The sequence below is a fragment of the Triturus cristatus genome, chromosome 4_1, assembly GCF_964204655.1.
Source record: "Triturus cristatus chromosome 4_1, aTriCri1.1, whole genome shotgun sequence".
Lineage (NCBI taxonomy): Eukaryota > Metazoa > Chordata > Amphibia > Caudata > Salamandridae > Triturus > Triturus cristatus.
Window position 1 is genome coordinate 329,725,433 of NC_140585.1, and position 14,224 is coordinate 329,739,656.

Here is a 14,224-nt window from a genome sequence, read left to right on the forward strand (position 1 = left end):
GATAAGAAGAAACAATTATAGGGTAACAAGGAGAGCATATAATAATATAATAGTGCAATTAAGAATAAAAAATGGCAATTATAGAAGAGTAAAATAAAAGGTAATAGTTAAGAGTGATGTGCAGGTGTAAGAGGGGGAGGGGCTGGCAAACACAAGCAGTTTCTATAGAATGTGTCAGCTGAAATACCAATTGAAGAGGATGAAGAAGAGAACGGGAACCCGACTTACCTTTATGCACTTGGAGTATTCTGCTAAAACCTGTTCCACCTGGTTTGCTTTCTTGGGTTCCTGAAAGATCTATTGGAAACATGAGAAGTAGCACCAAGTGATCCAGTCACAGGAAGAGAAGCCTTGAATGTCTCATTTACTAGTAAGTAGAACAACCTATATGATGTTTGGAATGTCACCTTCTTCCCTTGCCAGAGATACTGATGGCCTGTGTGCTCTGGAATGGATTATTGTCAGCCAGTTTACCAATGAGGTTATGAATTTGTTACCTTAGATGTATGGGGGTTCCAAATATTTGGACTCTCATACATTGAGGATTACTAATGTTAACTTTGAGGTGCACTATGTGGATTAAAATCTGGCAGTTGTTGACATTTTACCACTCATTCAAGTGAATACGAGGTTGATGCCTTTCTGGAGAACTCAAATTACCCATCAGTTGAGTTTTTTGGATTTACATATTTTACTTTCTACACCTTCACTTTAATACCAGAATAACATGAAAATATTTCTCCACAATTTAAACCAAAACATGCTTGAGTATTGAATTCAAAATAAAGTTAGATTTAATAGCATACGCTCAACACATTTCTATTTTGAAAACTATGAGTGCAAATATATTTTCTTCCAAAATGGAAGCAAACCTACCTTTTTTTTCAAAGCCAAGCGTTTGAGCAGCCCTGTTTTCTCCCAGTGTCCAAACACCTGTTTTTCATATTCATAAGACGCAAAGAAGCATACCAGGCCTCCTGGCACCACATTACATAGATTGGCGAGAATGCGGCCTGTCTCATCCATCTGTGGGGAAAATGTCATCAGGATTATCATGTGCTGTGACACTGAGTGCCTTTGTTGCACCGAAAGCTGTTCTCCTGGTGTTTTCTTCCCACCGTTTTCCTCCCACCACCCGTCCACCACCTCAGTGCTCCTCCCAACTTACTAAATGGAGGCCGCAGCATGGCTCCATTAAGCAGGCTCCTTGCACAAGCTTCACCGCGCCCGCACAAACAGCTGTTTTTACCCTGCCCTGACTACCTGTGATTTTGCTTGTTTGCCTTGTTTTCATTGCTTAACCAATTTTAACTGTAATTCTCATATCTGTAGAATTTACCCCACTGTTAGTAATTTTATGTAACGGGTCTCTGTTACATTTACAAAAGTTACTCCTCTGTTAGCAACTTATTCATACTTTTACTTCATTTTTCCTAATCCATAGCTGCCGCACGTTACCTCGATCCACAGTAGGACCGTTCACCTGCCAACACAGCAACCATACTCCAGTACCTCGTGCTCAACGCTCATTCTCACTGCAAGCACGCCACAGAGATCTGGGAACCAATGGCAAAACAACCCCCCTTACCTACAGACCTCCAGAACCTTGCCCTAGCTTTTGCGATTCCATCCCTGAATTTATCGCCCCACTCGCCACTGACTCCAAACACTGCATCTTCCTTGGAGACTTCAACTTTCACCTTGACGACCTCATCACCAAAACCGCAAACCTCCTGGAAAGCATAAACAACCTCAGCCTCACCCAGCAAGTTACCAGCCCAACAAACATCTTAGGACACACACTCGATCCCATATTCACAGCCAGCGACAGAGTCAAGTACAGACATGTCGCCGAGCTCACCAGGACAGACCACACCATCATTCCTTTCACCATCAAAGAAACTCCCGGCTCCGCCACCCAGCACCGCAGCTGAAACAAAGTATCTGAGAGTCAGTGGGCCCACATCCTCAGCACTTCCCACTTTGACACCTTAACCAACCTAGAATAAGCAATCACGGACCTCTCCACGTGGATCACCAACTGCGCCGAAGGTCTCCACCATCAAGGCCACCAAACTCAAGAAACCCTCCAAACAAGCCAGCTGGTACACTGCAGAACTGAAAAGAAGTAAACGCAACGGCAAGTGTCTTGAAAGGAGATGGTGCACCAGCAAGGAGCCCACGGACCGAGCCACTTTCAAGACATCCCTCAACTGATACCACCTCATGGAACACCCGGAGAACAACAGTCTTCTGGACACCTCCCAATCCGGATTCCTCACCAACCACAGCACCGAAGCTGCCCTGATCACTGCCACTGACGACATCAGAAAAGTCCTTGACCGGGGAGAAATGGCAGCCCTGATCTTCCTCGGCCTCTCAGCTGTATTCAACAATGTATCGCTTCACACCATCATCAAGAGGCTCCACAACATTCGAATCCAAGGAAACGCCCTCAAGTGGATCACCTCCTTTCTCACCGGGAGAACCCAGAGAGCCCGACTACCTCCTTTCACCTCAGAACCGAAGAACATCATCTGCGGTGTCCCTTAAGTCCCTAAGCCGATGACATCCAGCGCAAGTTCTCACTATCGGAAGACCCCCTCCACCACTATGGCCAACTTCCGCAGATGCATGGCAAGCGTTGTTGACTGCATGAAAGACAACTGCCTAAAATTCAACACAGACTAAACAGAACTACTGATCTTCGGGAACAACAACTCGACGAGTAACTACTCCTGGTGGCCTTCTAAACTAGGACCCTCACCAACTCTGACAGACCACGCCCACAACCTAGGCATCCTCCTGGACAGCAAGCACGCCATGAAAACGAAGATCAACGCAGTCTCCTCCACCTGCTTCTTCACCCTTCACATCCTCAACATCTTCAAATGGCTCCCCGTCAAAACAAGAAAAACAGTCACTTAAGCCCTAGTCACTAGCCGGCAGGACTATGCACTCTACTTGGGAATCAACGTGCATTTCCTGAAAAGACTACAGACCATACAGAACTCAGTGGCCAGACTCATCCTCAACCTCAACCTCCACAGACGAAGCCACATCACCCCCCGCATAAGGAAGCTAAACCAGTGCCCATTCAGAAGAGATGTCAATTCAAGATGCTGATCCACACATACAAAGCCCTACACCACCAAGGACCAGCATACATCATCCACTGCATGAACTTCCACCATCCCACCAGACACCTGCGCTTAGCCTCCCTGTGCCTCACATTCCCCGCATCCACTGAAGCAACAGTGGAGGACGCTCTTTCTCTTACCAAGTCCTGGAACAACCTCACCCTCATCCTCTCTACTGGAATTCAGTAAAGGACTCAAAACCTGACTCCATCCCAAGCAGCAGGGTTCACAGTGCCTGGATATCCTCACATGTGATTAGCCGCTGATTGATTGTTATGCTTCTAAAATAAACCGAGGCATTCACACATGCTCCAACGCTATCTCTACAAAAGACTAACATGTTACTGAGAAAGGCAACACTAGCACCTCACTTACCAAATAGCCCATCCCAGAAAAATCAACTGCACAGGTTTAACAAAACTCAGTACATATGAAGCAAATGAAAGCGGTAAATACACGCCTGCATTCAGATGGCAAAAAATGAAATGCACCCTCCTTCAGGAATTTGTTAAAGAAGCACAACACACCCCTCACCACCCCCAAATAGATCATTTTTATTGAAGTATCTGTTATAGGGTAGAAACATAGCAAATTACTATTTTGCACACTTCTTCTGCTTGCATAACGTGGGAAAGGGCAAACATGACTGCTACAGAACATACAACAAAGTTGTTTGCAGAAAAGAAAATCATGGCGCATTCACAGGTCAAAGCATGTAATGTTCAAATAATTTATATATAAGAATAGCCATAAAGTGCTACATGATAGCAAAGGAGGCAGAAGGAACGTGCAATTGAGCGAAAGTAAACTATACCACCCCAGAGGCCATACAGCATTTGCACTCGGGAATGGCATCAAAGCCCCACACATCCAAGATATAACCATGAACAAATGAAACTTAATTAAGTGTACTAGGTGACTGTGCAATTTGCTAAATGGCACTGCAAGCCTAGAGAATAAAAACAGAACTCAGTCATTGGAGGCATCGAAAGAGGCAAGTAGCACAGACACAAGCCACAGCACAAATAGTCTGTTCCTTTTTAATGAAAGAGGGATGCAATATTATTTACATGTACAAAGTCACTAGATATTGCAATATATGTTGAACAATTCATAATTTTAATCAGGTTAAAATCCAAAATAATAGTAGTCTTAAAGATATTTCTTTTATTTGTGAAGTGGGCAAATATAAATTAGCCAAATCAGTTCTTCCCTACATATATTGCCTCAGGGCAAGAATTGAGAAGTATTATTGGAATTTATGGGGTGGTCCGCGAAATATTGAGGTGCTGGCCATGTATGTATGAAGTAATAAGTATGCCAAAATCCTGGAACGGACCTCAGGAGACCAATGGCTTACTGTAGAGAAAGAGCTGCAATGCAACAGACTCCTATTCAAGGAAAAAAGTATAGGCAATCAGTCACACCACATATATGCAAAAGCAATACCTTCACTCGATCCAGATCTACAAGTCGTGAACAATAGTAGGGGGCAGCTATTTGGGTAGTCAACTGCAGGAACCATCATACTGCTCGATCTCCTAGTTTGGGTTTGTTGGGCCAATTACCATTGCATTTTTAAAAAACATGCCTGTGTTTACATAAGTCAGAACCTATTGGCTTTTCCAATGCGTGTTTCTTTTTTGCGATCCCCTGAGAGTAAAGTGAGTACCCAGATGTAGGTTCTCCGCTCAATGTGATATAAAACTCAAGCTATACCTAAATGATGTGGTCCAACAGGTCAAAGCTGGTCTTGGCCTGCTTATGTTTCCACTCAGAGGGTACATGGCTCAGACTCAATTGTTCCCACTGGGGGCAGACCCGGGACTGACTTGCACATGGATGCTCCCAGTCTGTAGGTGCAAAATGAGGGGAAAACAATGATGGGCCTGTGCGCAGCAGAGACAAATTACCAGTGGCTGAGGTTATTTCAAGCATTCCACTTAAGTATTTTTGTTTTTCTCAACCGTTACAGCTGTGGTCACTGTGGTGGTCTCTATGTTGCTGACAGTTGTCCCTTGATGTGGTGGTGGCAGCTATTGTTGCTGCTGCAGTTTAAATTGTGGTCAATGCTGTTGTCTATGCCTGGCAGGCTGCTGTAGTTGCTGTTTTTGTCGTCCCTCCTGGATTCATGTTGGGATAAGTGCAGTTGCAGCAGCTGTGGCCGCGCGGTGGTGACAGCTGCTGTTCCTGTTACTTATGTTGCTGAAAGGCCCATTATCCTGCGGCAGCTGTTGTTGACACTGTGGTCCCTCTTATGCTTGCAGCTGTAACAGCTGCGGTCCCCGCTGTTGTTAAAGTTCTTGTTGCTGTTGTGATGGTAGCAGTGGTTGTCTCTGCTCTGGATACAACCAGGGTTGGTGTAATAGGCCTAGTCAGGGTGGCAAGCTGTAGTCACTACTGTTGCCTCCACTGTGCTTGGAACTATTGCTGCAGCTGATGTTGCAGCTATCTTAGGGCCTGATTTAGATCTTGGCGGATCTGGTCCCACATTCACTTTTTAGACTGTTTCACCGCCCACTTACTTGGCAGTCTGCTCGCTCTATTTAGATGTTATCGGGTCCATGGAGAATAAACCGCAGGGATTGTTACCCGCGTTGATGGCATCAGAGGGTGAAGAGGCTGTCAGCGAGAGTCCAGCCAAGATTACCTCCGGGCCAATCACAATGCGCCATTCCATCGAGGAAACTGGGGCAGGGATACCTCCTACTTTGAGTCGGTGGAATTGAAGGAAATGAGGTAGAACCATACCTTTTTTCTGTTTCCCACTTCCATTTCTATCTTGAACTACATCGTCCAGGTCCTCTCTTGCCTACTACTACAGGACCATGTCGCTAATCAATTACGTTGTCGCCGGGATCAAAGATAAGCTTTTTTTACACTTGTCTTACTATGAAGAGTGTGATGACAATTGCTTTTGTCTCGTGCATTTTTGCATTGCTCTTACATGCATTTCTTTTTAAGTGTATTGCATTAGTGTACACTTTACAACTTATCAAGGTAAAATGAACACACCTCTATTGACACTTAATAAAAAAAGTATGTTGTGCTTATGGTGCCTGGGGGTGTACATTCAATAGTGTGTGTGTGTTGTTTGCATGCTATGCAATATGTAAAAAATAGGGCATAAAACATTATCTACATATATTTTAGAAACAAACACAACACGTGTACTGACACATAATTCAGTAGTATTTACCAGTCATCCCTCTACCAGGGACTCACTCTGTCAGGAAACTTTCACTAAGACAACGGCAACACAACGGCGGCATCTAAATAGGCTAGGCACAAACCGGACGGCTCCGGAGTACTGTTAGCCAGCAGAGGAGTCTGCCACAATGACGAAGGTGTGCTTCTTACGCGAAAGTCTGTTGATGTGGACAGCGGTTCAGCCAGCACACATCTAAATACGGTGGGTGGGATACTGCCCGCTTGGCAATGTACTAGGATACTCCGCTGTGGAGGGATGACGGGAGTCCCGCTAAGATCTGAATCAGGCCCTACGTCACTGTTATCAGAGCTGCTATGACTAGTTTTGTTGCTGCTGTGGTCGAAGTTATTATGGCTGCTGTTGTGGCACTGTGGTTGACGCTGAGGTTATAACTGTGATCAAGGTTTGTGTCAGGAGAGCTCCTTAGCTTCATAATGTGATCATAGCTAGTGAAATATTTTCTAGCCTCCTCACTAGTGCAAAAACTCAATGGAAAATGCATAATTGAAATTCAACAAGCCCCTTTATGCAGTCTCATTTTTGCAATCACTTGTGTTTTGGCAACCGAGTAAAGCATTCTCTAACTAAATCATCAGAACAACAGAAAATCCTAAGTCTGTGTAGAAAGGGAATGCTCGCATTAGGCAGGATCACCACTAAACTCACATTAGTTATAGCTGCAGTTTCAGGTGCTTTCTTGCATTTAGGTTCACTGAAGGCTACCACAAAACAAGTTGGGCCAGTCAATCTTCAGCAGGGATCGTCAGACGTTTCTAGTCAGGAAAGAAATGGACAGTACCCAGCTCCACATTCTGAGACCACTAACAGCAGGAGTGAAGTTCCAGTTCAATACATCCAAGTTCTGGCAGATGTTTGCAACCGTCTGCAATCACAGTCAGTGCATCCTACTAAATGGTTGCAAGGGTCCAGACAAACAGATTGGGTCACAGTTTGCCTCAGAAGCTTCTTTCATCAAAGCGTAATGAAGAGGTCACTGGTGACAGGCAGATGAGCCAGCATCTCTATCAAGAGACTTAGTTCTCTGGCAGTCATATTTGTTTTTGCCCTCCAGTCCGTCGGGAAAACAAAAAACAGAAGACGAAGAACACAAGGAGGATGGGGTTATCCACCATGAGTAGCAAGCATTCTACATCTTGCAACCAAACATCTTACAAAAATAGAAGACTGGAATTAGCAACAGGGAACCCACACAAGAGAGGGATCAGTAGTGTTAGGAAAGCATTTGCCTTCTCCACATGCTGAATGATCGTGCTCATTGTAGCAAAAGTTATGCACAAAATGTTTGCAAACATCTTAAGTACAAATAAATACTAAACATGCACAAACTTCAGTGTACCCAAGGCTCAGGACTTAATGTACACAGGGAGGCCACCAGGTATTCCCAGGCCACTATGTACTCAAAACAAGTAGAAAATATGCAATTACAAGCCAGGACTTGCGTAGAGGGCATCAACAGGGGCAAGCTTGTTGAAAGTGAAGGGCAGGGAGATTCCCCCTCTCATGGTGCAGTACATGAGTGACCCTACAGAGGACCAATACTCAAGTCTGGTGGGGTTCTCTATGAGTGGAGGGTCCAGCAAACTGTTGCCAACAAAGGGAAAAGGATGTAGTATTACTGCCAGAACAGCTTGACTCTGGAACTGGGAAACCAGGTCCGAGTCTCTGCGTCGGCTCAACATCATGGGTGTCTGAGCGAATCCCTTAATCTGCCCGTGCCTACCAGAAATTGATGTGACCCTCTATAATATAACCAGCGCTCATGTAAAGCACTCCGATAGCTTTTCGGTCAAGTTTGCGCTGTATAAAACTGCAAACAAAACAGCGCTCAGTTTATGGAGAAAGGAAAAATTTAAATAACAAAGATAGCACACCTTGTCAGGGATTTCAATTTGTACAGTAGCAACTGCATAATGCACAAATATCTCATTGTAACTCTAATCAGCTAAGCATACTTATTCAGAATCTTGACTGAGCTTGTTCTCTTAGATTCTCCTAAAAAGTGGCAATTTAAAATGTTTCTGGGCAACCTTGTCAAGACTGAAATAGGAATCAAAGCCTCACCATAATGCAGAATATTCCTTTCACAGTCTGTGCTGTCTTAAAATGTTTTTTAGCAGTAAGAGGTTCCATGAATAAACTAAACAAGGTACCAATTACAATACATAGCTTATGACCAAGTTGTTCATTAATCACAATGTGTGCTTTGAAGTTTGTTAAAAAGAATTCAAAACGTTTACTAGTATTAATACTGAGACCTGACTTATCCATCATCCTCCAGAGGTACTGCACATGCATCTCACTGCATGCTTTCTCAGCATCAACAGAGATCATGGGGAGAGGCTAATCAGAGCTTGACAACAGAATGGGTCTGTGTCTAGGCAGAGAGTTAGGCTGTTTATGGACCTTTAATCATTGCCTCTTGCCATTACCTTACCAAGAGACGCACAGCTGATGGTGCAAGGCACCGCATCAGTAGAAGCTTTTTCTCACTACAGGTCTGTGTTGGAAAACCACACTCCCACTCTGAAAGGGTGGTGATGATCTTCCGGACACACTGTGGTAGCTTGGCTCGAGTGGTCAGGAATCAGGTTCCGTGCTAAGCATACGACATACCCAAACAATAACCATGCGTGCATCCGTTCCAAAAACGACTCTACACCGTAAAAATTATGAAAATATCTTTCTTTATCTTCTTTTTCTCTTAGTTGCTGATTGGATGAATAAATAACAATCACAATATACAAACTTTTTAGATAGTGCAGGTCAAATAAATACTGGCTTAATGATTCAATAAATAGGGGTGATCATAAATAAAGAAGGCATAAATATAAGTGCAATACATACAGGCAATTAAATATTCTGAGGCAATAAATACTGTAACCCAATAAATATTGTGCATCAATAAATACTGTGGACCAATAAATACAGTGGAACAATAAATAGGTTAAATACAATAAATACAGTGCCCCTAATAAATACTTAAAAGCTGACAGTGACACTCATGGAATCAGATCACTTTTGAATTCCTAAGGGCTGATTTGCCCCAGGCACAGCTTGCGGGGAGGTGGAAGGCTTGAGGGTGTCTACTCCCTGGCTTGGACAAGGCTGAGGCCTAAACTGAGGTAGATCAAGGGGGGAATACCAGAGACCTGGCTCTCTCTCTCCACACAACCTCTCTAGATTAGTCCCAGCTCACCCCTGGCACAGTCAGGTTGGTTCCAGCACCTCCCTAGCCCCTTAGAGCAGTCTCTCAGGTCTCCACAGGGCCTTAGGCGCCCTCTACTCCACTTACTGCCCTTTTTCTGATGCTCCGACGCCGCTGGAGTCGTGTCGATGCCGTGAGGCGGTTCCGGTTCGATGTCGGCGGCCTCGGCACAATGTCAGTTCTTGACGACGCCGGTAGGCGGCTCCGGTTCGGTGTCGGCGGCCTCGGCTCGATCTCGACCTCCGATTCGATGGCGTCGGGCAGTCTTTACTCGATGTCGACTTCGGGCGGCTCCGGTCCGATGGCGACCTCGGATTCGATGACGTCGGCCGGCCTTGCCTCGATGTCGACTTCCGGCGGCTCCGGAGTGCGATCCTCACTCCCGACCTCCGGTGCTCCTCTCCTTAGGTTTCCGGCGACTCCGGAGTGCGACCTCCACTCCCGACCTCCGGCACGATTCTCACAGGTTCCGGCGACTCCGGAGTGCGATCCTCACTCCCGACCTCCGTTACACTTCACCTCGGTCTCCGACGACTCCGGAGGGCGGACTTCACTCCTCCGATGACGCCGCTCACTCGACCTCGGGTGACTTCCTCCTCGACCTCTGGTATTCCTCACGACCTCTGACGGCGCCCTCTCTCGACCTCTGGCGGCTCCGGGTACGACGTCTGCTTTTCCAGTCAGCGCCGCTTCTCCACCTCGGGCTCCAGGTCTTAGGCTACTCGACGTCGGACTTCAGGGAAACCAGTTTCCAGGTCAGGATCTTGCTGTTCTCTTGTTTCTAAGGCCTGTTCCTGCTGTCCAGGTCCTTAGGATGGTTTTTCTGGCTTCTTCCCACACAGGGCTCCAGGCTGGGCTCAGTCAGTAGGGACTAGTATCAAGGGTGGGTTTATGGACCCCACTCCAGGCACAAGTTTCCACCCCTGCTGCCTCACTCCTTCCTCCTTCAGGTTTTCTGCTCCTCACTCTTCACCAGTCAGGTGCCAACTGCCAGCTCCAACTGCCAACTCTCTGTCTTAGCTTCCCAACATTCTAAACCGCCTCCAACTGTCACAGTGTTCTGGAATGTTCTGGAAGGTGCTGGTAGGTTCCAGTGGATGCTGGTGATGTCACAGGTGGCCACCATTTTGTGCTCCAGGCCCTCAGACAGAAGTTTCAGGGGTAGATAAAATGGCTCCCTGAATCTGCAGCAACACGAAAAAGTCTGGTGGTTCCCAAAAAGGAAAAATTCAAACAGGGTTTGAGGCAAAAGTGGGACAAAATAAATAATGATGAGGAGGGACCACCCAAAGGGCTGACAGGTCTAACACGCGTCCCCCCCAGCTGAAAGTGGGGAGAGCTACCCAACCCCTTGGGAGTTCTCATCACTAAGGCGGAAGTACCTTGAGAGACCGTCTGCATTGGCGTGGTCCACTCCAGGCCGATGTTCCACCTGAAAGTCCATTCCCTGTAGGGCAATAGACCACCTCAACAACTTGGGATTCTCCCCTTTCATTTGCATCAGCCAACGAAGGGATCTGTGGTCGGTCTGAACCAGGAAGTGCGAGCCAAACAGGTATGGCCGCAACTTCTTCAGAGCCCATACCACTGCAAAGGCTTCACGCTCTATTGCACTCCACTTCTGTTCCCTGGGAAGTAGTCTCCGGGATAGGAAGACCACGGGTTGATCCAGACCCTCTTCATTGAGTTGCGATAACACTGCCCCAATGCCATGTTCGGATGCATCTGTCTGGACAATGAACTCCTTGGAAAAGTCTGGGGCCCTTAAGACCGGGGCCTTGCACATGGCTTTTTTCAATCTCTCAAAGGCTTGCTGACAAGCCTCCGTCCAGACTACCCGTCGAGGTTGTTTCTTGGACGTGAGCTCCGTGAGGAGGGCTACGATGGTACCGTACCCCTTCACGAAGCGGCGGTAGTATCCCGTGAGGCCCAAAAATGCTCGGACCTCAGTCTGTGTCTTGGGGGGTTCCCAGGCCATGATGGCCTCGATCTTCGCCTGGAGGGGTTGCACCGCTCCCCTACCCACCAAGTGTCCAAGGTACACTACCGACCCCTGCCCGATCTGGCACTTGCTGGCCTTGATCGTCAATCCAGCTTGTCTCAGGGCCTGGAGAACAGCTTGCAGGTGACGCAAGTGATCCTCCCAGCTGTTACTGAAGACGGCTATGTCATCCAGATAAGCAGCAGAGAAACTCTCCATTCCGGTGAGGATCTGGTTTACCAGGCGCTGAAACGTGGCAGGTGCGTTCTTGAGCCCAAAGGGCATCACACAGAACTGGTAGTGGCCATTGGGCGTGGAGAAGGCTGACCTTTCCCTTGCTCCATCAGTCAAAGAGATCTGCCAGTACCCTGAAGTAAGGTCAAAGGTACTTAGATATTGGGCAGCTCCCAGCCGGTCAATCAATTCATCCGCCCTAGGGATCGGATGAGCATCAGTTTTGGTCACTGAATTCAGTCCCCGATAGTCCACACAGAACCTCAGTTCTGGTTGGGCACCCGGGGGTGCAGCTTTTGGTACTAACACCACCGGACTGGACCAGGGGCTGCTAGAAGGTTCGATCACTCCTAGCTCCAGCATCTTAGTGACTTCACTATGAATGCTGGCCTTCACCTTGTCTGACATCCGGTAGATCTTGGACTTCACAGGTGGGCTGTCTCCTGTGTCCACGTCATGGACGCACAGGTGAGTCCTACCCGGGACAAGGGAGAACAACGAAGAGTACTGCCCCAGGACCTGGCGACAGTCCTCCTGCTGTTCAGGAGTTAGAGATGGGGAGAGAATCACTCCCTCCACCGACCCATCCTTCTCTTGAGACGCAAACAAATCGGGGAGAGGCTCGCTTTCCACGTCCTCTCCTCCGTCAGTCACCTTTATCAAGATGACTTCGGGCCTCTCGTGGTGGGGTTTGAGGCGGTTGGCATGCAGCACCCGCAGGGGCTGACGAGGGGTCTTCAGGTCCACCAAGTAGGTAGCCTTACCCTTCTTCTCCAACACCTCAAAGGGTCCTGACCAGCGATCCTGGAGGGCACTAAGCTCTCCTGGTTCGATCACCCACACCTTCTGGCCAGGCTCCAACTCCACCGGGTGAGCATTGTGGTCATACCACGCCTTCATCACTGCTTGGCTGGCTTCCAAGTTGTCAGAAGCTTGCTTCCACAACTTAGCCATTTGGCTCCGGAAGGCCAGCATGTAGCTCACCACATCCTGGGGAAGCTTTCTGGGAGTTCTTTCCCATCCGTCTCTCACCAGGTTGAGAGGTCCACGTACAGGGTGCCCATACAGAAGCTCGAAGGGGCTGAAGCCCACTCCCTTCTGTGGCACTTCCCTGTAGGAAAAAAGTAAACAGGGTAGGAGGACGTCCCATTTCCTCCGCAGGCTTTCAGGCAGACTTCTGATCATGCCCTTCAAGGTTTTGTTAAACCTCTCCACCAGACCATTGGTCTGGGGGTGGTAAGGAGTGGTGAACCGGTAGGTCACTCCACACTCCTTCCACATGGCCCGCATGTACGCTGACATGAAGTTGGTCCCCCTGTCGGACACAACTTCCTTGGGAAAACCCACTCGGGTAAAGATTCCCATCAGGGCCCTAGCCACAACAGGTGCTGTTATGGTCCTCAGAGGTATTGCCTCTGGGTACCGTGTGGCATGATCCACCAGAACCAGGATAAACCTGTGACCAGCTGATGTTGGCGGATCTAACGGACCCACAATGTCGATGCCCACCCTTTCAAAGGGGGTGCTAACGACAGGAAGTGGTTCCAGGGGAGCTTTCAGCTTCACCCCCTGTTTTCCCACTGGCTTGGCAAGACACACATGTCCGGCAGTAGGTATCGGACGACACTTTCATCTGAGGCCAATAAAAGTGTGGGACAAGACGGGCGAAGGTCTTGTCTTGCCCCAAGTGTCCTGCCAATGGTATCTCGTGAGCCAACTCCAGAAGGAAGGCTCGATAACGTTGAGGAACTACCAAGGCTCGTGACGATCCGTGTAGGGGTGCCTTGGGTTCACTGTAGAGGAGGCCATCCTCCCAGTAAACACTGTATATCCCTTCAACGTTCCCTGCTGCCTGGGCTTCGGCCTGTCGCCTCAGCCCCTCAAGGGTAGGGCACTCCCTCTGGCCCTGGCAGAATTCCTCCCTGGACGGGCCTCCCTCCACGTGCCACTCGGCCGGGATGGGTAGGTCCTCCAGGTTGGTAACGTCCCCCACCGCAGACTCCTAGTCCACCACCTCCGGTGGCCTATCCGTCCTACGGGGTGGGGACGCCGAGGCAGGCTCCTCCTGTCCTCGGTTCTTCCCTTGACTGGCAGCTGGCTGGGCCTTTGTTCCAGGCTCCAGCCGAAACGAACTCCCTCTTCGGGTAGTCGCGGACCTTGTGCTAACACAGGCCCAATCAGGTGTACCCAGCATCTCGGTGTGAGTCCGGTATTCCACCTCCTTCCAAGCGTTGTGCTCCATGTCATTCCCCAGCAGACAATCGACTGGCACGGCAGGGCTTACGGCAACTCGAAGTGAACCTGCAACCCCCCCCCATTCAAAGGGAACCTCGGCCACTGGATAGTGGCCTGTTCTGCCGTCAGCCATCGCGGCTGGGTGGAGTACATCGGGAATTACCTGCTCTGGAGACACCAGTTGACTACGTACCATA

General features: G+C 48.2%; 1 protein-coding gene across 4 annotated transcripts in view; it reads right to left on the reverse strand.

Moving 5' to 3' along the window:
• The window catches only part of DDX11 (DEAD/H-box helicase 11), a 652,402-nt gene that overhangs the window by 173,420 nt on the left and 464,758 nt on the right, over window positions 1-14,224 (reverse strand). For all 4 annotated transcript variants that reach the window (XM_085652300.1, XM_085652298.1, XM_085652299.1 and 1 more), the window contains exons 21-22: window positions 877-1,026; window positions 229-297 (exon numbers count right to left, since the gene is read on the reverse strand). In XM_085652300.1, coding sequence (XP_085508426.1) covers window positions 229-297; window positions 877-1,026 — 219 coding nt within the window. The remainder of the gene's footprint in view (window positions 1-228; window positions 298-876; window positions 1,027-14,224) is intronic.